General features: G+C 40.6%; 1 protein-coding gene across 4 annotated transcripts in view; it reads left to right on the top strand.

Moving 5' to 3' along the window:
* MLIP (muscular LMNA interacting protein) overlaps window positions 1–21,767 on the top strand; it is a 100,808-nt gene that overhangs the window by 57,384 nt on the left and 21,657 nt on the right. For all 4 annotated transcript variants that reach the window (XM_030448524.1, XM_030448525.1, XM_030448523.1 and 1 more), the window contains 6 exons: window positions 5,199–5,264; window positions 5,347–5,430; window positions 5,525–5,584; window positions 7,207–7,251; window positions 11,185–11,229; window positions 17,907–18,032. In XM_030448524.1, the coding sequence (XP_030304384.1) occupies window positions 5,199–5,264; window positions 5,347–5,430; window positions 5,525–5,584; window positions 7,207–7,251; window positions 11,185–11,229; window positions 17,907–18,032 (426 nt within the window). The remainder of the gene's footprint in view (window positions 1–5,198; window positions 5,265–5,346; window positions 5,431–5,524; window positions 5,585–7,206; window positions 7,252–11,184; window positions 11,230–17,906; window positions 18,033–21,767) is intronic.

Raw genomic sequence — 21,767 nt, 5'->3', positions numbered from 1 at the left:
GTTTTGCATTTGGGGAAGAACAACACAATGTCCCAGTATAGGTTGGGGGCTGACCTGCTGGAGAGCAGTGTAGGTGAAAGAGACCTGGGGGTCCTGGTAAACAAGAGGATGACCATGAGCCAGCAATGTGCCCTTGTGGCCAAGAAGGCCAATGGCATCCTGGGGTGCATTAGAAAGGGTGTGGTTAGTAGGTCAAGAGAGGTTCTCCTCCCCCTCTATTCTGCATTGGTGAGGCCGCACCTGGAGTATTGTGTCCAGTTCTGGGCCCCTCAGTTCAAGAAGGACAGGGAAGTGCTTGAAAGAGTCCAGCGCAGAGCTACTAAGATGATTAAGGGAGTGGAACATCTCCCTTATGAGGAAAGGCTGAGGGAGCTGGGTCTCTTTAGTTTGGAGAAAAGGAGACTGAGGGGTGACCTCATCAAGGTTTTCAAATATGTAAGGAGTGAGTGTCAAGGAGATGGAGTTAGGCTTTTCTCAGTGATGACCAGTGATAGGACAAGGGGTAATGGGTGTAAATTGGAGCACAGGAGGTTCAAGTTGAATATTCAAAAAAATTTTTTTACTGTAAGGGTGACAGAGCCCTGGAACAGGCTGCCCAGGGGGGTCGTGGAGTCTCCTTCACTGGAGACATTCAAAACCCGCTTGGACATGTTCCTGCATGATGTACTCTAGGTGGCCCTGCTCTGGCAGGGGGGGTTGGACTAGATGATCTTTCGAGGTCCCTTCTAACCCCTATGATTCTATGATTCTATGATTCTAAGTGCTGGCCGCTCCCCAGGGGAGGTGAACTGAGAGCCAGGGTACAGCAAGGTTGTGTCCTCATCAGCAAGGACACAGCTCCACGGTGCCTGAGCAAGGAGAGCACAGTTTGAGAAAATTAAGTGTTGGTAACCATGGTCATCATAGCCACACAGATCCAGAGTGATGAGGCAGGTCCACAGACCATGCTAGTGAACTCTTCAGCCCTGCAGACTGTAAGATCCACTGGCTAGGAGTGGAAGATGGACAAGTTTTATGCAAGCACATGGCAAAAGTTTAGCACAAAGAATTAACTGCCATTATAAAAAATCATTCTGGAGACTGAAATGGGCTCTTCATCACAGAAATTGAAATACAGAGGCAGGACACTTCTCTGGCTCTTCACAGTCATTTCAGGCAGTTCTGTGGTTCAAAGAAAAGATCACACTAGGTGATCACTGTGATTTCTTCTGGCCTTTCTTTCAGTCTGAGACAGTGAATCACCCCTCTACTGACATCCTCTCTTGTAGATTCTTCAGCTGCATAGAAGTGATCACAATCTAATTCAAAATTACGTTCCTATTCAGATAGTATTGCAAAAGTAATGCATCTATTATTTAGAGAATTTATTTATCAACTATGATAAAAATATACTTCACTCCTGCTATTTCAGGGAGCTATAAAAAAATTCTTAATTTTAAGTAAGCAGCTTCTTAAACCAGATCCTACTTCATCTTCAGAATTATGTCACAATTGAGATCTAACCCAAAAACTCTGTTGGACACCTAGGAATTGGAAACAAGAAAGATTTTCTCTGAATAATTCAGAAGTCTACAGCAAGATCTATGCAGCAGAATTTGGGTTTGCTGTGTTTGTCCAGATACACATCTCCTCTGCATGCTGACTGGGATGACATTCCCTTATCTGGGCATCATATTGATGGAAAGGAAAACTGGGCATACAGACTTGGGGTGGAGGGAAATGAGAAGGAACTGCTGCACATTCAGATTTCCCCCAGCAAAACTGTAAGGACCTCATAATTGCATCCTATTCCCTACACAGTAGGATGCCAGAAGTGAAACAAATTCTCCTGTGGAAGTAAAAAAAAAGAGTAGTCAGGTCTTTTCAGTATCATCTTCCATGATCTTCAAGGGGTAAGTTAAAGGAACTCATGATATGAGAAGTTCTTTTATATAGAGGAATTTTTTGTACATCTTGAGAGCTTAGGAAAATATAATGATGGGAAAAATAGGCTAAGGAAACAAATGAGGAAACTTCATAGCTTTTGATTAGTCCAGGATTTTCACAATATAGTAAGAAGGAAGCTGTGTCCAGGCCACAAAGTTTGTTTTTTCTCCTATACAATGAACGTGCTGCATTGGTGGATGAAATAATGTTCTATATTTCCTATATGTTGCTAAGAGCTTCGATTCTTCTAAGAAAACATTGGAGATCCTATTTGGATCATTTACCAGTACGTTTCCAGCTTTGATACAGCTTTAGCAATCAACCTTGGGGCAACAAGGAGGGAAGGGCTGTATTCTTCGCTGATGTCAATGGCATATACACACTGCACCTTTAAAGTTTTCCTTTGAAAGGGAAAAATTAGTGGTTCAGCAAATGGTTATTTCATCTGAAATTTAAAAGTCTGTCACAAATACATTTTCATTCTCGAAATTGCACTCTTCTTTTAAATTCTGGTTCCACTATTGCTTTTCATGTTTAATGAAAAAATTTGAATGCCTAAATAGTAATGTTCCACTTTTGATATTGTGAGATCATGAGTGTAAGAAATTAAGTTTGAATGCTGTAGTTTGGCTAACAAACAGTACTGTAAATAGCACTAATGCTTTAAGTTAACCATAGCATTACTTCATGATAACTGCAGGAACAAGTTCAGAAACACCAGTTGGACTTTTTCATCCCATGTTTTTCTCTAAGCAGAAATGTAAAAAAAAGAAAAGGAATTGTTGGGAAAAAAAAGAGTTGTATTTTGAAAAGCTAGCAGGATCTCAAACAAAACCTTTTTTCTTTGTAGAGGTGATAGGGATGCCTAAAATCTTGTTCTCTTTCTTTTTTTTCCTTTGAAGGACACAGGCTGTTCAAATAGGAAAAAACCCAAACCAAACCATAACAAAACAAACCAACAATCCCCCCCTCCACTAAAAAAAAAATCGAAACAGCAAAACAAAACAAAACAAAAACCCACTAAAATAAATCAGATGGATCACTTTGAAGATTAAAATTTTACTTCTCTAAAGTTTCAAAAAGGGAGAAGCACACTACAGCTTTCTCTAGACTGATCCTGCACGATGGCCATACCTCAGGGGGACTGTGGAGCACACAGGCCTTGTTACTCACTTGAGTGATTTAATCAATGGGGGCTCCAAAATGCAAAGATATTTGGGTACCAAATCTACTAAAACCAATGGGTGTTTGATAGTTAAATTATCCAGAATCTTGGTTCTGAACAGAGACTTGTGATTGTTGCCCGAGTTCCTCTAGAAAGATTCCTCAGTATCTTTTGGGTGGTTGTTTCTTACCCTTGATTGTATTCACCCTCTCCCATTGCTCTGGTGAAGAGAATATGAAACAGAAACAAGTATTTTTTCTTAAAATTGTTGTATTATGTGTATTAACCTACTGATTTCTTGTGGGTTTTGAGAAGCTTAGCAACTCCTCCATTCTGAAGCCATGACTGATTAATATTTGTTGTTTTACCTAACTCACATTCAGACATCTTTCTGCAAAAGATTGCTTTGGCAATTCTTGACACAATGGGTACTGGAACAACTCCTCTTCTTCATTCTATCACTTCATTTTATGTCTATGAGAAAGAAATAATATCAACTGAAGCTGCACCAGTGACAAAGTACTTGAATGTGGTGCTGAGCCTTCTTTAGCTGAGCCTTTCTCCTCTGCAAGACTTGATCTGAGAATGTAGCTGGCTGACAGTGATGAGCTAGCAGAGATGAGAAAGACTATGTCTCTTTTCATCTTCTATCTTGAGATAAGATTATACTAATTTCTGCATGTCAGAAATAGGAATAGTTTTTCTGTCTTCCTTCTGAACTACAACTTCTTTAAGGGTGAAAGTTTTCTCTAGAGCTGGAGGGGAGGAAAGAAACTGCTCTTTATTTTTTCTTGCTCTCTGACATGACAGGTTGTTCCATAAATATGCTTTTTTTGCATAATCATTTGTGGATAGTATGAAAATAATATTAGAAGTAAATTGTCATTGCCTTTTCAGTGCTGCATACATAAATGTATGCTACCTGTAGCTGGATTAGGAGAAAAAAACAAATGTACATAGCAAAATAAAACTCAGAAATAATTACTTAAGTATATGCTTATTTAATTTTTTTAAAGATTCTGCTATATTCCTCCCAGGTCCATGTATGTCTTCTGCAACTGGGAGCCCTGATACCCACCTCACTGGGATCAGTCCACTCCCAAACAATCCTACGTGCATGGAAGATTTTTACAGGAATGTGCTTTTTAAAATTATTCTTATAATTTATTTTTTGCAAATAACGAGCAAAATGACACTTCAGAAAAACAAAATGTATTAAACAAAAAATCCACAAGCCCTGCAGGTCCCTCCCCTGTTGTCCAATTTCATTCAGCAGCAGGCTTCCAGAGTATTATTTGATCCCAGCACTGAGTCTATTTCAAAATTGCTTCAAAGCAAAAAAGGGTGATGGCAGTGAGAATGTGCCTTGAAGATTCTGGATGAAGATTAAAAAGAAGCTGAGCACAGGAGTTTGGCTTTTGAGGGTGTTTTTTTAGTTCCCTGATCAGCAAACAGATTCCCACTGTTCTCAAACCTTCTCCAAGTACAGGATTAGGAAAGCAGATCCAAGCATGAAGAGCTTGTGTTTCATTGCAGAGAGACTGCATACCTGCTTAGTCCAGCTATGCCTCAGTGCCTCTTCACGTATGCATCTCTAATGTTTCACTCTACACAAGTCTGATTTTGTGTTAAAATCCCAAAACATCAAGCTTTGTTTTTAACTGCAATGTGGAATCACCATCCTTTTCAAACAGGAGGCACTTTTTAATGTCTACTGGAGGAAAAAAAAAGGGCCTCCTGCATGCTTGGATCCCTGCTTTGTCCTTGGCAGGCAGCCCCCAGGCCCCTGTGTGACACAGTCATTCCACTGCATTCACTGTAGAACAGGGGGAAGTTGTTGAAGAAGAAGACAATTTAAACCCCATCAGAACAGGGAGTTTCTAATCCATAAAAATTCACCTAACTGCCTCCCTCTCGGTACTGGGAATCAGAAGTTGGTAACTTGAAGAACCTCACTAGGCCTGTCATTTCTTCTTTTTTTGCATCTTTCCATGGTTAACAGAAGAGTGCCACATTTGGGAACACAAGACAGCAAAAAATGTATGTTTATTTGGTTTTTTTTTTTAATTTTCATCTCAGTATCACACCAAAATCTTTTAAATTGCAGGCATTAGAAGAGCCAACCAAGACTGCTAGTGTGACTGAAGGCACTGCTTTGGACACCCATTCTGAGGTAGTGCTGTTAGATCCCTTTCAGATCTTAATTTGAAAACTAAAAGCAAAGATTAACTGAGTGAAGTGTCCTCCTTATTTAGATGTGCTCCCCTGCCCAGCTCAGACAACAAACAGAGGAGCTGTGTGCTGTCATTGACCAAGTCCTGCAGGACCCACTGACTATGGTAACTTGTCATTATGTGGGATTGACTTTTTACCTTCCTTTATTTTTTTTCTCATTACTAATAAGTCTGTTCTCTGCTGCAAATCCTTTTCCAGCGCCGATGTGAATCTTCTCCAAGTTTCCTGCAGATGAACACAGAGTCAGACATAGGCAAGGTAGGTAAATAAGCCCAAATGCTCTTTCCAGGTAGACTCAGATTGAACAAAATCACAACAGTAAGGCCTATGGTAACAGAAAGCTTCAGCTAAGAGATGCAACATCACTGGAATTGTTTGGTGACTTGAAAGATGTGTATGGGCAGAACTGTAGCCCTGGAGTCAGTGCAGTCTGTGTTACAGAATGCTTTCTGAAAGTCAGAAGGATTTGTATCATGAAAGAGAAACTGCTCATAAAGGTTTCAGAGGCTCGAATTGACAAGAAATAGTTCATTCCTTGCCTTCTGTGTTGCAGGTCTCTGTCCATCTCCCACATTTCATTCCTTCAATGGGTCTTTGCTACAGAGCAAGCTGATGTTTCTAGCTTCAGTGCCTGGAAACATCTTTCAGAACAACTTTTTTTTTTTTTTTTTTTTTTTTTTCATGTTCATTAGTGGTTTCCAATGAAGGAGCATTCCTCTATTTAGTTTGACCCAGGTAAATTTAAAGTGGTAGCCATAGGAAAGTGAAAATCACAGAAACACCACTGGAAACAGGAGAAAAGGAATTTTTGGAAGAGGAACATGCCAAAAAGTTACTGCATTGAATGTACCCTGCACAATGTCCAGTCCACCATCCAAAAACAGGACACAGAACCAGCATTCCTGAATGGGTACTTTCAATACTCATTTCAAACTTCATTTTAATTTTTGAAATTACTTCTGTCAACCAGCACACAGTGGTGAATCAGGCAGCTGAAAGATGGAAAGCTCTTGCATCCAAAACCTACTTCCTTAGGCAACTGAGAACTGAGCCTTAACCAACTGGAAGGCACCTGTGAGCAGGCATGAAACCAAATAAAGGGGAAATAAAGGAAGTTTACCAGGATGCAGCACAAGGACATGTTTGTGGGGGTTTTTTTGTTAGGAAAAAGTTCTTTACCATGATGGGAGTGGAAAAGTGGAACAGGTTGCCCAAGCAATAGTTGAGGTCTCATCCCTGGAGATACCCATGGTGAGGCTTGACAAGGCTCTAAGCAACCTGATGTTGAGGATGTTCTTGCTTACTGCAGGGAGATTGGACTAAATGACCATTAAAGTTCCCTTCTAGCCCAAATTATTCTGTGATTCTATGATTCTAATGACTAAGATAAAGGTTGTGAGGACCTTAGAATGACACGTGCTTAAACTGAAGGTAAAAGAGAGTCATAGACAAGAAGGAAAAAGAGTGTGTTCTGAAGACATTTCACTCAGATGAAAACAAGTTCTTGCAAATGAGAACATGGAAAGAGGATGTTTCAAGTTATCTTGTGAGCAAATCTAAGTTAATTTTCATGGGATAGCCACACCTGTGTCCATTTACTAATAAGCATTTTGTTATAAGAGTTTTCAGAGTTAAAGGACACTTTTGATAGATTGTAATCAATGCCTTTGAACAGTTAAAAGGAAACAGCACTTTCTACAATAAAAATATCAAGCAAAACTTACATTTAACCATCATGTACCTAATGAAGCTGTCTAGAAAACAAGTTATCTTGAATTTAAGCAATTAATCAGTCATCAAAATAATTACAATCTCTTTGAGTTACTCCTCAGAGTATCTTTTTGCACCTAATTTATATATCTATTTTCTGTCAACAAAAGGTGTCAACAACAGCACAGAAAGCAGCTGGGCGTGAAACCAGATATGTAAGTACTTTTATAATTACTCTATATTTTGCATAAAGAAATGTCTAATTTGTCTGCTCTTGCCACAACACTGGGTGATTCTGCACATAGCAGAAACAGGCATCTACTCTTGAATTGAGGTTTTGACTCCAGTGTAGTGTCTATTGATTCACCTGTGTGAATATGATGTTAAAAGTATTTATTCACACACTTCTGGTTTGGTTCAAGTGTGGGCCAAGAGCTCAACTATTTGGCAAACAGACTGTTGTGTGTGCTGAAGGGTGTTTTTGCTTGGACTCAGCCCACAGTAAAGGAGACTTATTCTAGTAGAAGTCCTTTGGTTCTTGCCTATGCATCAAAATTTGGGGTTAACTCTTCCTTCCAAAGTACAGAGCTGGCCTAAACTCCACAGTTTAGCCTTAGATGAACAAAAGTTGCTTTGTCACATATACAGATCTTCCAATGTGTAAAGAAAATCTCTATATTGAGTCATCTGTTCAATTATTGACACATTAAACTCAATTAACATTTCAGTTCTCAATAGCACACACAGTGACTGCAAGTTCCATAATTTACTTGTGGCTCATGTGGTGAGAAATCTCTGCTTACTATTCAGCATTCAACTTTTCTATTGAACCTCAAATCAAAGCAGTGCTGGCAAAGCAACAGAGGCCTTCCAGTTTTATGCCAGCACAATGCTTGACTGATCAATTCAATTTTCATTCTTGAGTGTGGTGGTATGCATATTTTATTGCATACTGTGATTTTTACTTGACAGATGCTGCTGGCTCATACTAATTAGAAAGGATATTGGAAGAGAGCTTTTTAATGAAGCAAAATAGTTTGTTTCAGAGATAGTCCATGAGAACAGAGTATATTTAGTACCTCTTCTGTGCAAGTCTCCAGCTTCCAAACCTGTGGCTAACATATGCCATAAATTTAGGCATCCAACTTATATGCCTAGGGATTTAGTTAGGTTTACTTTGCTCACACAGAAAATCACCCTAGCAAGCTCTTCTTTCCCCATATCCTCTGTAACTTTCTAGATAAATGAAACAAATCAGTATTTATTACACACTTGGGAATAATTCATCTGATTATGGATGTGCTAACCTTTACTATAAACTGTATGTGAATGCTGATTTTTTTTGAGTTAGAAAGCAGATCGGACAATTGTGTTATCAGACTGTGGTCTCCAGGCTGCAGTTTGGTGGCTGAGCTTGGTGGGTCCAGGCTCTCCTGCTGTCTTTGAACTCTGCAGCAGTCTCCTGAGGAATTCTCAGGTGCTATTAGGAAATAGCCCCCATGTGTCAGCTCATCCTCTTGTCTTGCTCTGCCCCCTTGGTAGGATGTGCAAAGGCTACTTCTGATCCAGATCAAAAAGCGGGTAGGAGCTTGTTCTCTGCCCATCATGGCAGGGGTGCAATTGCATCATTTTCTATACAGTTGCTTTTCCCTCTTCCTATTCCACTTCCCACCACTCAGAGTAAGTACAAGTACAAGATACCTGCTTTCAAATAGGAGGACTATTTTTGACCGATCTAACAGTATCCCCATTAGAAATCAGGAACTGAGTATTGTGTGGACTTTTGCTATCACAATATCAAATTGTGACTTGCCCCAGAAGCCCTGTGGTGCCTCGAGCTGCCTGTGAGCTGCCTTGGAGTAATGATTTTCAGCCAGCCTTTTTTAGCAAATCTGTTTTCTTTTTAAAGTCAGTTTTTAGTTTATGCAGCTGAACTAATTCTGCTGGAAAGAATTAAAGTGGTAACTTAGCTATTTAATATTAATTTTGACAATTCTATAAGAGTTGTTTTCTAAGTTCTACAGACATGAAACTGAGAAGTGAAAAAATGATGGGATTTGAAATGGCAAAAAATTGCAGACAGACATGCAAAAATAAGTAGTACTTTTTCTGTGGCCTGCTGTACTTACATATATTTCAGCTAACCCCTTTGACATGAGATTTATTCTTAATTTGGACCACCGAAGCAAGAGAATTTTATTTCAGCCACTTGTATCTTCAGATCATTCTGAAGTCCTTTGATGTTTTTTAAGTTCAGAATGAGACTGGTCATCACTGGATTAGAGTCATGAAAGAGAGTCCCTAGAATGCAAGCAGCTACTAGTAAAACTCTGGTTTGCTTTGTCAAGATGTACTTGTAGATTTAGTACTAAATCACAGCTGTCCCTGTGTGGGTGGGAAGGTTTCCTCCCCCAGAGGCTGTGTCCAGAGATGTGATCGTGCTCAGTAAGGAGCACTGCCCTCCACCAGGACTCGAGGTGATGCTGTTCCTGCCACCAATGGTTAAGTAGAGCCAGCAGGCCCAGAGAGTGATTAAATATCTCTATTTATCACTTGGGAGTTCTGTAGCCAGATATCTGCAAGATCTTTGTCATGGGGGAACAAAGGAAGAGCATGTTCTTCCCTCTCCAAATGTGCTGGAATTGCTTTTCTGCTTGAAACTGGGAGAAGAGACAGTTGAGTCAACAAAAACACAGCTGCAGTGGCCCTTCTACAGAGTGCAGGCTGTAATGGCACTGACTTTTCTTTTATTAGACCTATAATATCTAACTGTTTTGTCTAGTACCTTTTTAATCACCATGCTGAAGAACATTAACATTTTACAGTCTCAAGGCATGCAAATCACACCAATATCAAGGAAAAGCACATTTTTTGTACAGAAATACTGTGTTATCCAGAGGAACTCGGAGTTTGGAGGTGATCACCAGAAATCTTTCCACAGCACTGGTAAACAAGCATGTGGCACATGATGATTTCACATTCCAATACTTTGCATTTAGCACATTTACCCTTGCCTTGAAAACAGAGATTCTGCTGCTCAATGTATACTCAGCAAAAAATGTAAGGCTAAAGTAGGATTGTTCTGGTTTTCATAATCAGAAGGTTTAGAAGATTGGACTGAGCTCCCCATAGAACTGAGTGTGTTAATAAGGCTGATGCTGCACATTAACAGAGAAAGGCAGGTGCAGAAGTGTCAGGATTTACCTTTCAAGATTAGATCAAGATGAAAAAGTGACATGGTGTTGCACATAGAAAGAAGTATCCCTAAACTCCTAACAGGCAACTTCTAACTAAGGTGTGAGGCCACACCTTGAGTACTGTGTCCAGTTCTGGGCCCCTCAGTTTAGGAAGGATATCGAGGTCCTGGAGCAGGTCCAAAGGAGGGCAACCAGGCTGGTGAAGGGACTCGAGCACAGATCCTATGAGGAAGGGCTGAGGGAGCTGGGGCTGTTCAGCCTGGAGAAGAGGAGGCTCAGGGGGGACCTCATCGCTCTCTCCAACTCCCTGAAAGGAGGGTGTAGCCAGGTGGGGCTCGGTCCTCGGTCTCTTTTCCCAGACAACTTTCAACAAGACAAGAGGGCATGGTCTTAAGTTGTGCCAGGGGAAGTTTAGGTTAGATATTAGAAAGAATTTCTTTACTATGAGGGTGATCAAGCATTGGAATGGGCTGCCCAGTGAAGTAGTGGATTCTCCATCCCTGGAGACATTTAAAAAGAGACTGGATGGGGCACTCAGTGCCATGGTCTAGGAACCGCAACGGTGGTTCAAGGGTTGGACTTGATGATCTCTGAGGTCCCTTCCAACCCAGCCAATTCTATGATTCTATGATTCATATTTGATTATACCCAGAGATAAAATTAAAATATTTTAAGCTGTCGTGAATTGTATATATCACTGCATCATTGGTAAAAGCTTTTGTACCTGGGAATGCTGCTATCCATGTGTTTTTCCTCTTCTAGGCCTTGGAAAAATACAAGTGAAATGACAAATGTAAATGTACTACTTCAGAATTAGGGATCATTAACAGTGAAACAGTGAACCATCATCAGTGAAAAAAAAAACCCAAAACTGTTTTTGATTTTTCTTCTGCCATTGCTGTACTAACTATGATACTGTATGTAATCCTGGGGATGTTTTCATTTTTGCAGGCCAGCCTTTACAAATCGGCACCAATGATGACAGAGAGTCAGCTGGTATGTAACACAAAGCTGTGCTATGCTATTTTTTGAAATTTGCACAAACACAAAATCTCAAGTAATTTGTATTTGCTTTCCTTGACCTTGAAAGAAGCTGCAGTCAATATCCTCCTGCAAAGAAGCTGCATTGCTTCTACAGAGGTGCATTGCTTCCTTCTGTACTGAGTATACACTGAATATATACTGTTCTAAGGAAGTGTAAATACTGACACTACTTATAAATTCATGGACCAATTTACAAACTAGTCTTGCTAAACCTTGTTATGCATGACAACTGAAGTGTACTGCTGATTCTTGGACTCTTCTAATATTCTAATTTTGTTTATATAACTTATTATATAATATATATTCACCTATCAATGTTACATAAAATAGTACATTTAAATTATATATAAATCACATACATTGTATATAAGTTATATTATATGAAAATTACATTAATATATTTTATAAATTATAATTTATTTACACAATAAATGTAAAACTTTGGTGAAATGCAGCTGTATTAAGCAGTATTCTAGTGGCTTATAACCATTTCATTCTTTTGGCAGCTCCTTCGATTTTTTTGCTTTTTAAAATAACTGTTTTAATTAAACATATGCTTTATTTCACTGTGTTTAAATTGAGATCACTACCTTCTGCATGGTTTTTGTTCAGTGACAGTGCTGACTCTGAGCACATTGTGATCTCTATTTGTGAATGATTCTTCATTAGCAACATTTTGACTGTGAAATTTTGCAGGATTTATCATCCAACTTCTAATTTCCCTTCTTGGGCAACCTCTGACCAGCTATACCAGAGACTGGTTACTTATGGTCACCAGAAATTTTTTATCCATACCTCTCAACTATGTGACTTTTATCCAAGGGAGAGGTGAAGGACTGGACAGAGTGACACTGTGACTGTCATCAATAGATTTTCTAAGATGACCCAGAATGACTGATGATAAAAAACCAAAGCCATACCCAGCACGTCAATGCTATACACAATATTGCATTATCATTAATTGCAACTTTTTTTTTTTTATTTTAAGTAAATAAGACGAAATTAATGTGGGACCAGGCTTGCACACCTCAGTACCATTTTCCTAGATTTTTTCTGTTTCAGAGGTTTTAAAGCTGGAACAGCCATTCATGGGTTTTGAGTGTGCAATGGAAGGATTTATCAATCAAAATGTATTTACATACAAAAATAACAGGAATGGAGTCACATATATTTAGGGCAAATACAGAAGGATATATCTATAGTTTGTGTGCAGGTCTAAATCACAGTAACAGAAAGAACAGTTTCTTGCATGAAAGGGATTGTGGATAGGAGTTGTAGGGACTTGAGGCTGAACAGAAGATGAATTCAAACATTTGAAAGAAGAAAAGCATTAGAGAAAAATAGGTAACAATCTTCACAGAAGTTAAATCTATAGAGTGTTTCAGTTATATATTTCTATGGCTTATTTTGTTCTGAAGTATTTTAGATATTACTTGACAGCTTGAAATATTTATTCTAATGAACTTATTTTGAAGCACATGTATTACTTGAGTTTCCTGTGTTTCCTACATATAAAACCGTTGCTCCCAAAGCTTCATGAAATTAATTAAATCATGGCTGTGAATATGACACTTCAAGAATTGTGCTGTGATTGCTATAAACTAAAGCAGTACTAAATTCAGCATCCTTTAAGACCCACTTCAGGTATCTAATGGCATCAAACACAGCCTAGTTGTCAGGTCCAACATGAAATCAGGTGTCATGGGTGCATCCGTTCACACAAAATGATTTAATGCCTTTTAGGCACTGATGAGTGACCTCTGGAAAGCAGTCCTTGCCATGGATTTATATCCATACTTTCCCAAGCACCAAACTCCAGGCACTGATTATGTTAAACATGTCAGTCATACTGAGGAGTGGTTCCTACAGACCCACCACAAATGGAAGTAGGAAATGAGATTCATGGTATGCCAAAGGAAAATGTGAGTGAAGGGAACCTAAGTGGGATAAAATTTTCCTAAAGAAACAGAAGGAAGCAGAGAGGGAAGCAGAGAGTGGCCTCAGTGCTAAGGCTGCCTTGTCCTTATCCTCCCCCATGCCACCAGCCTGGTCAGTGATCAGTGCCAGGGCAAGCCTGATGCCTTTTCTGGTCACAAACTTGCAGAGTTGCTCTTCTGCTGGTTCCAAAAGAGCAGCAGATATGAGTGCCTTCTTCACACTGCTCTCACTGTGGGTATGTCCCTTTTCTGTTGAAGACAATACTCATCCCTGTAGTGTGAGTAGAACAGAAAAGAACTAAATCTATTGATTTTAGTTTGGCCTAAGTTTACATCAGTCAGTGGAAATCATAATACAGCATAGCATTAGACATCTCATTGAAAATTCAGCTTTTTCTTGAAATGCAAATACTTCAGTATAAACAAAATCAAAGACAACTTGAATTTCAAACAGGTGACTGTCCTTGTTCTCTCTGCTCTGGGGCAAGGTCTGCTACTGCTTCAGCGTAAGAGGGGAAAATAATTACCAGAGAATCATCATGGTTGGAAAGGACCTTCGAGATATCAAGTCCAACTGTCAGTCCTATGTCACCTTAACCACCAAATCATAAAATGCTCCATCTACCCTTTTTTTATACTACCATCTTCCAAGGCTTTTCAACAATGCGAATTATTTACTATTTAGCTGGAGGAAGAGGAAAACCTTTTGACTAGTAATAATCTCTTTACACCTCCAAATGTAATGAGGGAGAATTTTGTAGACCCATATGCTGTCTGGAATGTCTTACTGCATTTTGGCAACTGTAGGGCCTCTACAAGGGGAAATAAAATAATGTTTTCAATAACATATGTCCCTTTATAAAGACTAATTTGATGCAGAAGAGTATCAGGGAGTAATTTAAGGGGGTTCCCAGTTTAACTGGACAAATTGCACGTTTGCATTGCTAGGGCAAAAAGCATCTTTTTACTGACAGCAGAAACTGCAATGCTCCTTTATGACAAGGGAGCCAATCCCTCACTATCCAAAGGAGGTGCTCTCAACAGCTTTAGAGGCTCCTTTAGGTGACTGCCTTCTCAGCACTGGCAGAAGGTGACTGCATTGGATGGGTCATATTTTACACACTCCCCATCTGCCTCTGCATCCCTTTCCCCAAAACTAATGGAAAGGACTGGGAAGGGTTTCTTTTCATGAGGGAGCTCTTTGGCTATCTGATTTGAAGCAGAAGGCTTCAAAGACTGCCAAAGACTGTTTGTACAGAAAATCTGGATATGAAAGCTATGCAGGCAAACAGACCTGGTGCTTGCTATTTGTCAAGCAAAGTCTGACAGACTCAGAGCAGAAGAGAGAGGGCAGCTAAGTCTTTTATCATAGGCTAGCTTACCTGTTTTTGTCAGATATTTTTATCTGATCATTTCGTATTTTTATTATTTATATGGCAGTGTCAGTCAGGCTGCTGCAAAACAGCACTGTATCAAAAACATTAAAAAGCTGTCAAAGTTTTAGCCACTAAAAGGGTGCCAGACACTCCCCACTGTCCTCCTAGAGAAAGACAGGAGGGGAATAAGGGGAAAGAGACTTTAAGGTTGGAAAAAACCCACTGAGTTTTAATGAAATAATAAAGATCCTGAATGAGATATATGTAAATAAATCCAAAGATATAAATGAATACAGAAGACACTCTCCTCAGTTGAAAATACTTCCCAGCCAGAGAGGCCCCAAGGACTCGGCTGTAGATGGGGGTGCCCGAGCTCAGGCTGCCCGTGGCAGTCCACAGAGGCCTTGTGAACCTCCCAGCCAGTCCTAACCACAAGGGTAGGAGAAGGCGACTTGTGCTGCTGACCCATGCTCTTCAGCAATGAAATCAGAACGCAGGAGGAACAGCAGCAGAAGCAGCAGCCCCCGACAGCCAGACCCCAATCCCAGCCAACAGAGCCATCTCCGAGGCGCCATTCCGCACTGCTCCCCCCGCCCCGGCCAGGAGCGCTGTGATTGGTCCCTGTGGGTCACCTGACCCATCCTCCCCTCACCACCTCCCCTGCCGGGCACCGGCACCGCGCGGCACCGGGCAGGGCCGGGGGGGTTCGAGTTGCTGCGGTCTGAGGGCGTTTTTAACCTGGTTATTCTCAAAGCAGCTCAAAACCCAGTTCATTGTCAAGCATAGAGTCAACTTTCTTGTACAGAGCAAAGCTGTTCAGTTCTACAGAACGACTTAATATCTGCGTAGTGCCTCAGAGCGCTGGGCAGGGTGGGGGTGGTCGTTGGTAGCGGTCCGAGAAGAGCTTCGTCCTGCAGACTTTGTGGATCACAGGGGGCTGTGGATAAAGTGGAAAGGCAGTGACTCAGGAGGAACATGGAACTCAGAGGATTTTAGGCATCTCGTATGAGGAACGAGGTTGCAAGATCTTGGGGACAACCAGTGCAATAGTAACAGACGAAAAAGATGAGAGGTGAATGTGCCCGTATAGGTGCTGATGAGAAGTTAAGTCTTCTGATTTTTGAGGAAAATGCCATGCAGGACTTATTTTCATGCAGCCAAAATATCTTTTGTCCATTGAGAAGGATGGCCATGCCCACACTGCCCATTGAAAGGCTCCCTGGCCCAGCCTCCTGACTTTGTGCTTGCTGGCAGGGGCCAGAACCCTGCCAGGGAGCACCCTGGCACTGAACGAATACAGCACATCCTGGGTGAGCTCTGGAGCTTGTGTCCTGGCACGGTGTAATTTGTTAGTAGGGCTGTAGCCGTGTAATGTCTGGCAGCCCATTGCGACCATAACAGCCATTACCATTTCCCAGTGCTGTTGTTGTTAGAACAGCGTTTTCCTTGGCAACACCAAGTCTTTGCTTGCTTCTCAGCAGGGTCAGTTGTGCCACCCGGTATCAAAGAAAAGGTTCAAGTTTTTAGTCTTGGAACAAAGATTTCATATAGCTTGTCAAGGAGCTAATAAAGTATTTCAGTTTCTGATTGCTGGCTGATATTCACTCTCTTGGGAGAGTCAGACATAAACATATGACTCAGTAAGCACTTGAGTGCATGATGTTGTTTAGAAAATACTTCTTAGAAGTGGTTCTACACTGTGCTTTTGGAAGAGGTTTCATGCATAAAGAGTAATAGCTTGCCTTTCATGATTTCAGGTAGATCAGTGGGCTTTTAATTGTGCTAGAAGGCCACAGGTCTTTTGTTTGCATAATGAGGGCTTGGTAACAACTGCAGCTTTCTTTTTATTTTTATATTTTTCTATTGAAAGTCAGGGGTCTTTCACTTCTACAAACTCTCCTCAGAAATCTTGGAGAAGAAAAATATTTTATGGTGAATCCTGCAAAGATACAGTAATGAACTATAGACTGTAAATTTATTAAATGAACACCACATCATCCACTATATTGACCTTCCTGATGAAGAAGTTTTTAATGCAGCTGTGCAATTATTGCTCTTTAAAAAAACCTAATATCACCTCAGGGCTGATTTTTTGCTTTCAGTTGAACACATAACATTCAATGAGACAGATGAAAGAGCCTCAACCTGTGGAAAGAAGGGAGGGAAAAAAATCTAAGGGAATGTATTTTGCTGCCTGGGCCTTGCTCTTCCTAGGCATGTTGTGCTCTTCCCACCTTTACCCCAGCCCCTGGGCACTGCTCTGTCCCAGGGCAGAGGGAAAAGCGCATGACATGGGGATATCTGCCTGCTGCACCCTCCCCTCTGATGGGCACCCTTCTTGTCCTGCCCTTGCTAGGTGCCTGCATATCTCATATTAAGGTGATCCATCACTCAGATCCATCATTTTAAGGTTACCGTCACAGTAAGGTGCATTTTTCCCCAGACAAACTGCTCATGCTCCAGGACTTCAGTGAGAATGCACTCTTCTTTCCTCCTTTTTGCTTACCAAACAAGTTGCCTATTTAACATTATCCCCTATCTTCTATTTAGAGCTTATACCACTATTCATCATGTTAGATTTTACTGTAAGAATTCTGAAAGTCACAGATGTACTAATCTGCTTAGTCCGTTTTTTTTGTTGGCTGGTAGCTAACCAAGAATATTTTTCTTGATTAAATAATATGATTTGTCGGAACTGAGGGGCACCACATATTCATGTTGATTAAATTCTCTAAAATTCTACTTTTTCAAAGGAACTCTTAAAGACAGTGTCAAAATTCAACATGCAATCACTGTTACTATTCCCCATAAAAATCTTCCACTGATATGTTGTTACCTGGATGCAAGTTAGCATCATCACATGTTGTCCTTCCTTGTTTCACAGTTAGTGTTTTGTGGAGCCCAGGAAGGAATTTGCAGCATGAAAGCAGGAGTGTGACTGTGCATAAAGTGTGATTTGATGAACTTATCAAGATGCAGCTGAACATCTGGTGAATACAGCCAGCAAAACCCAAAACCAGTAGTCTGACAACCCACCATCTATTTTTGTGTCAGTTGACAAACAGATGCCAGGGATGAGCTTCTGTGCATAGAAACAACTCTTGCCATCTTTATCCACAATCTGTATTAAAATTTGGCCAGGCAGTATAATACCTGAATAATTTGGGTGGAGAAATATGTTCTTAATAATTTTTAAAAAATATAGTCAGTACAGCCCCATTGGAATTGACTTGTCTAACAAATATTCTGCAAATTGTAAAGTAATTTTTAAAATTTTTCCTCCATCTCTTTTCTTCTGGATGTGCTATGGGTCAAGACCAAACCTGGTGTCATTCGTCCGGTGCTGGTGAAAGCAAAGAGTGCACAGCAAATGGAGGAGTCCTATCAATCCAATCCTTTTAAAAAGTACCTTGAAGAAATCAATGATCAAGATACTGAGAAGGTGAGTAACTCTCACTCTAAAGAATTTTGTACCCTCAACTGTTTCTTTAAAGATGAGAGAGAAATTTTAGATTCCTGTTTTGTCCTGGTCTCTTACTTTTTTCTGTAAAAGTGGGTGATTCCCCAAGGAGCACTTGGCTCCTGGAGGAGACTCTCCAGGCTGGAGTCAGGCCTCTGGGACGTTTTTTTTCTTGGTCATCTAAAAGATCTGAGTTGAGAGGGTCTTTTTATGATGTCTGTAGGAAACACTGTACAGAAGAAAGCAGAGGCCCTGTGCTCCCCTGTCAATCAGGTGTCTGGATCAGATCTACTAGAAAGTACTTTCTCCATTTGGGATTCAGACCTGAATCCACTCTAAAGAGAAGTGAGAGCAGCAAGGACTGGGCAAGGTTCACTCCTTCAAGAGAGACTTCAGAAGAGCCCCAGTGAGTTTCTGTTTCACTCCCCAGTGTATAGATCCTACAGGTCCCTCCACAGCTTTAGAAGACAGCTCTTCTATGGATGAGGGAAATTTCATGGGAAGTCCAAGGGGCAGCAAAAGTGCTGTTTTGTCCCACAGGCCTCTGCATAAACCCATAGGATCACTTTACAAAATCACATCTAGAACTTTGCTGAGCTGTAATGAGGCAGAGAACCCCCAGATAACTGGTGCTGTCAGCCTTTTGTCATGCATTTCTGTTTATGTGCATTATTGTGAATTAAACCTTAACTGATCTACATGATCTGAGTGTCTCTGGAGGAGTTAATTATTAACCTATCCAATATGTTCAGAAACTTCCACCTGAAGTGTAGCAAAATGAAGCCAATAGTCCTCTTGTCAGACGTGATGTGAATAAAATACCTTGCTAATTTAATTTCTCTTACTCCCTATGCTTCTTTCAGAACATCGGAGAGAGTCTTTAGCAATGGCAATTTTGCTCTTCTTCGTTTTAGAACTGATTTTTTTTTAAAGATCTTATTTTAATTCTTCCCATCCTACCCCATGGCTGTGACTTGCTGTCTGACAATCCCTGGCATTTCTGAAGAGTACTGCAGCACTACAAACAGGAAGATGTATTTGTAGTTTTAGTGGGTTCCAGCAACACTTATGGGTGTCATAAGAAGGCTTCTCATTCTCTAGGTTTCTCCAGAATGAAGCATTTATGTCAAATATAAGAACAAATGAATTAAAAGTCTGATTTGCAATTTACCTCTGAATTTTGAGGTTGACAGTGAATATTTGACTTCAGAGACTACAGGTGAATTTTTTATTCTTTTATTTTACTGAAACCCTCTGATGTCAAAGTGCTGCGCTGCCATTTGCTTAGGAAGAAAGAGAAGAACTGCCTTGTAGCTGCTGCTGCAGAACTCCTGTCCTAGGCCACTTTAGCAGGGCCCCTCTGCAAAGACAGGGCAGCTCATACCTCCTTTCTACAGGAATAGACATTGGTAATTTTATCCCAACCTAAGAAATGCCACAGGTTACTGTAAAGTAATTGTTATTTTAGAGATCCCTATTAACACGTTTTTGTGTGTTTAGACCTGTATTCAGAGGGATTCACTTACACAACAAATGCTGGGTTTGTTTCTGTGAGATATGGCTATATGATTCTAGTGGTGGTCTCATACAACCACCACTTATAATAATAAGGCATCAGCTAGGTCTGAGGAAATCACTAAAGTGCTGAACATGATGGCATATGCTTATGATTTCAGCTCTTGCCTCTCAGAGTAGGTTTATGGTGCTGATACAAGTCTCTCATGAGTAGAGGAGGCTTGAGTACCCGCGTGAGGATGTTCATGATCCCACAGTGTGTGTGAAACTCTCCTGAGGGGTTGTAGTGCCTGTGAGAGGGCTGCAACACTGCCTCTGGAACTGGCTTGGTGCCCAGGCAACAGCTTGGAAATTGCAGTGGTTGTCTCTAACCATGGGGTTCTTAGGCCATAAGGACAGTCATGCTCCCTTTTCACCTGCTCTCAGGAGTTAGCATTTTTAGCCGCAGAGCAACTGGCTTCCAAACAGGGCGAGGTTTTCCCACCAATATTACCTCAAAATCAGGTAAATTGACTGCTTCCATGGGATGCAAGAGATGTGAGTTAAAACTAGGAGAGTGGCAGCTGAGCTTTCCACATTCTGTAGAAGAGCCAGTGCTGGTCCACTTCTCAGATAAGAACTTAGCAGGCATCTGCCATGTCTGAGGGCAAAACTGCTCATACTGTCACTGATTTTCCCCGGTTTTCTTTGAAGATTTTCCCAGTCCTCCTGGGAGAATCAGCTCTTATGTTTCCTTTCTCTCCCTCTCTTAGTATTTTCTTTTCCTTTCTTTCTAATACCAGTGCCAACAAACCTCTCCCTAGGTGACTTTGCTGCCTCTCCTTCACCCACTCCATCTTGAAGGGTCAGACCCTTTCAAGCTTCATCTTCAAGGATGGTACAGATTAAATGAGGTTTCAAAGAGAACTGGTTTTATTAAATTTTTTCTTTTGATTTTTCTTAGTACCTCCCCACCCTGCCAAGCCTCCCAGTGTGACACTGAGCACTGGTGATGATGTGGGTGACATTCAGTTTGAGACATAATGATGCAGCCAGCTGTAGTGCTGACCTTCATCTTTATGTCCCTGTGTTGAACACACAGCTTTTTGAACAACAACTTGTTTTTCACTTCATTAAGGAATGTCTTCATGTGGAAAACACAATTTCTCTGGTAAAAATACAGTAATTTTTTCTTTAACAGGCAGCAATTTCCATGCAGATAATCTGAAGTAATGGATAGAGACAAAAAGAGATCTTTAAATGAGTAGAGCTTGGCTGTAGAGAATGTAGCTCAGCTCACAGATAGGACTTTTTATCTGTGTTCTGGGTATGCTTTATGTAGATTGACTTTGATGTGCTAATAAAATTTATAAACCAGGGAAAAATCCAATTTGATTTTGGCTTTTTCTCATATTAGCTTATGCTGCCTGCATTCTTTTTTTTTTCCTTGTATTTCTTAGGTTCTAAACTGTCCGTGTTAAACTTCCCACATTTTTAGTTGCCCTTGCTGGAAGTGGATATTTCCCCGTCATGAGAAAGTGTTTTTGTCCTCTTGGTTAGTATATTTAAGTAATGTTTCAGGAATTTTTTAAGTATGCTCCAATTTGTGCAGAAAAGGGCCATAAAATATACTGGAACTATATGTAACTCGTGAACAGTGATGATGCGATGGCTTCATAAAAATTTTCATTTGAATCTGGGGAAACTATCTTTTTCAGGGAAAAAAAATAGGGCATTTTGGTTTACAGCAACATGAAAACAGCTCATAATGAATGTTAGAGAATTCATGTGCTTGAAAATATTTAATAGCTAGACTGCAGCCCCCCCCACCCTTTGTCACTAGTCCCCCCTCAAAAAAAAACACCTGGGGCAATAGAAGAGCATGATAAAGATGAAGTAAAGGGATATTAGTTACTTCTGGCATGAAGCTGTGTTTGCCAGGGTTTATCATTAATAGAAATAGGGCTGGTGCCTCTGAGGAGGAGCAAGAGGCCACTGCTGCCTGGTCCCCTTCCAGCTGCCCTCATTGCTGCCAGGCTGTGATCTGCTTGTTTGCTGACACTCAGTCTTTTTGGCATGCAACACAGTAGCTTCTGCTGGAACTAATCGAGGCTCTTGTCACAAATTTTCTGGATCTGACCTTAAAGGCACAGCATGCAGGGGAGTTTCTGGTCTAAACTCAGCCAGACAAATGGGTGAGAATTTCTGATATATTTGGGAGAA

This window comes from Calypte anna, chromosome 3, assembly GCF_003957555.1.
Source record: "Calypte anna isolate BGI_N300 chromosome 3, bCalAnn1_v1.p, whole genome shotgun sequence".
Classification (NCBI taxonomy): Eukaryota; Metazoa; Chordata; class Aves; order Apodiformes; family Trochilidae; genus Calypte; species Calypte anna.
This window is presented reverse-complemented; position numbering and strand designations above follow the sequence as displayed.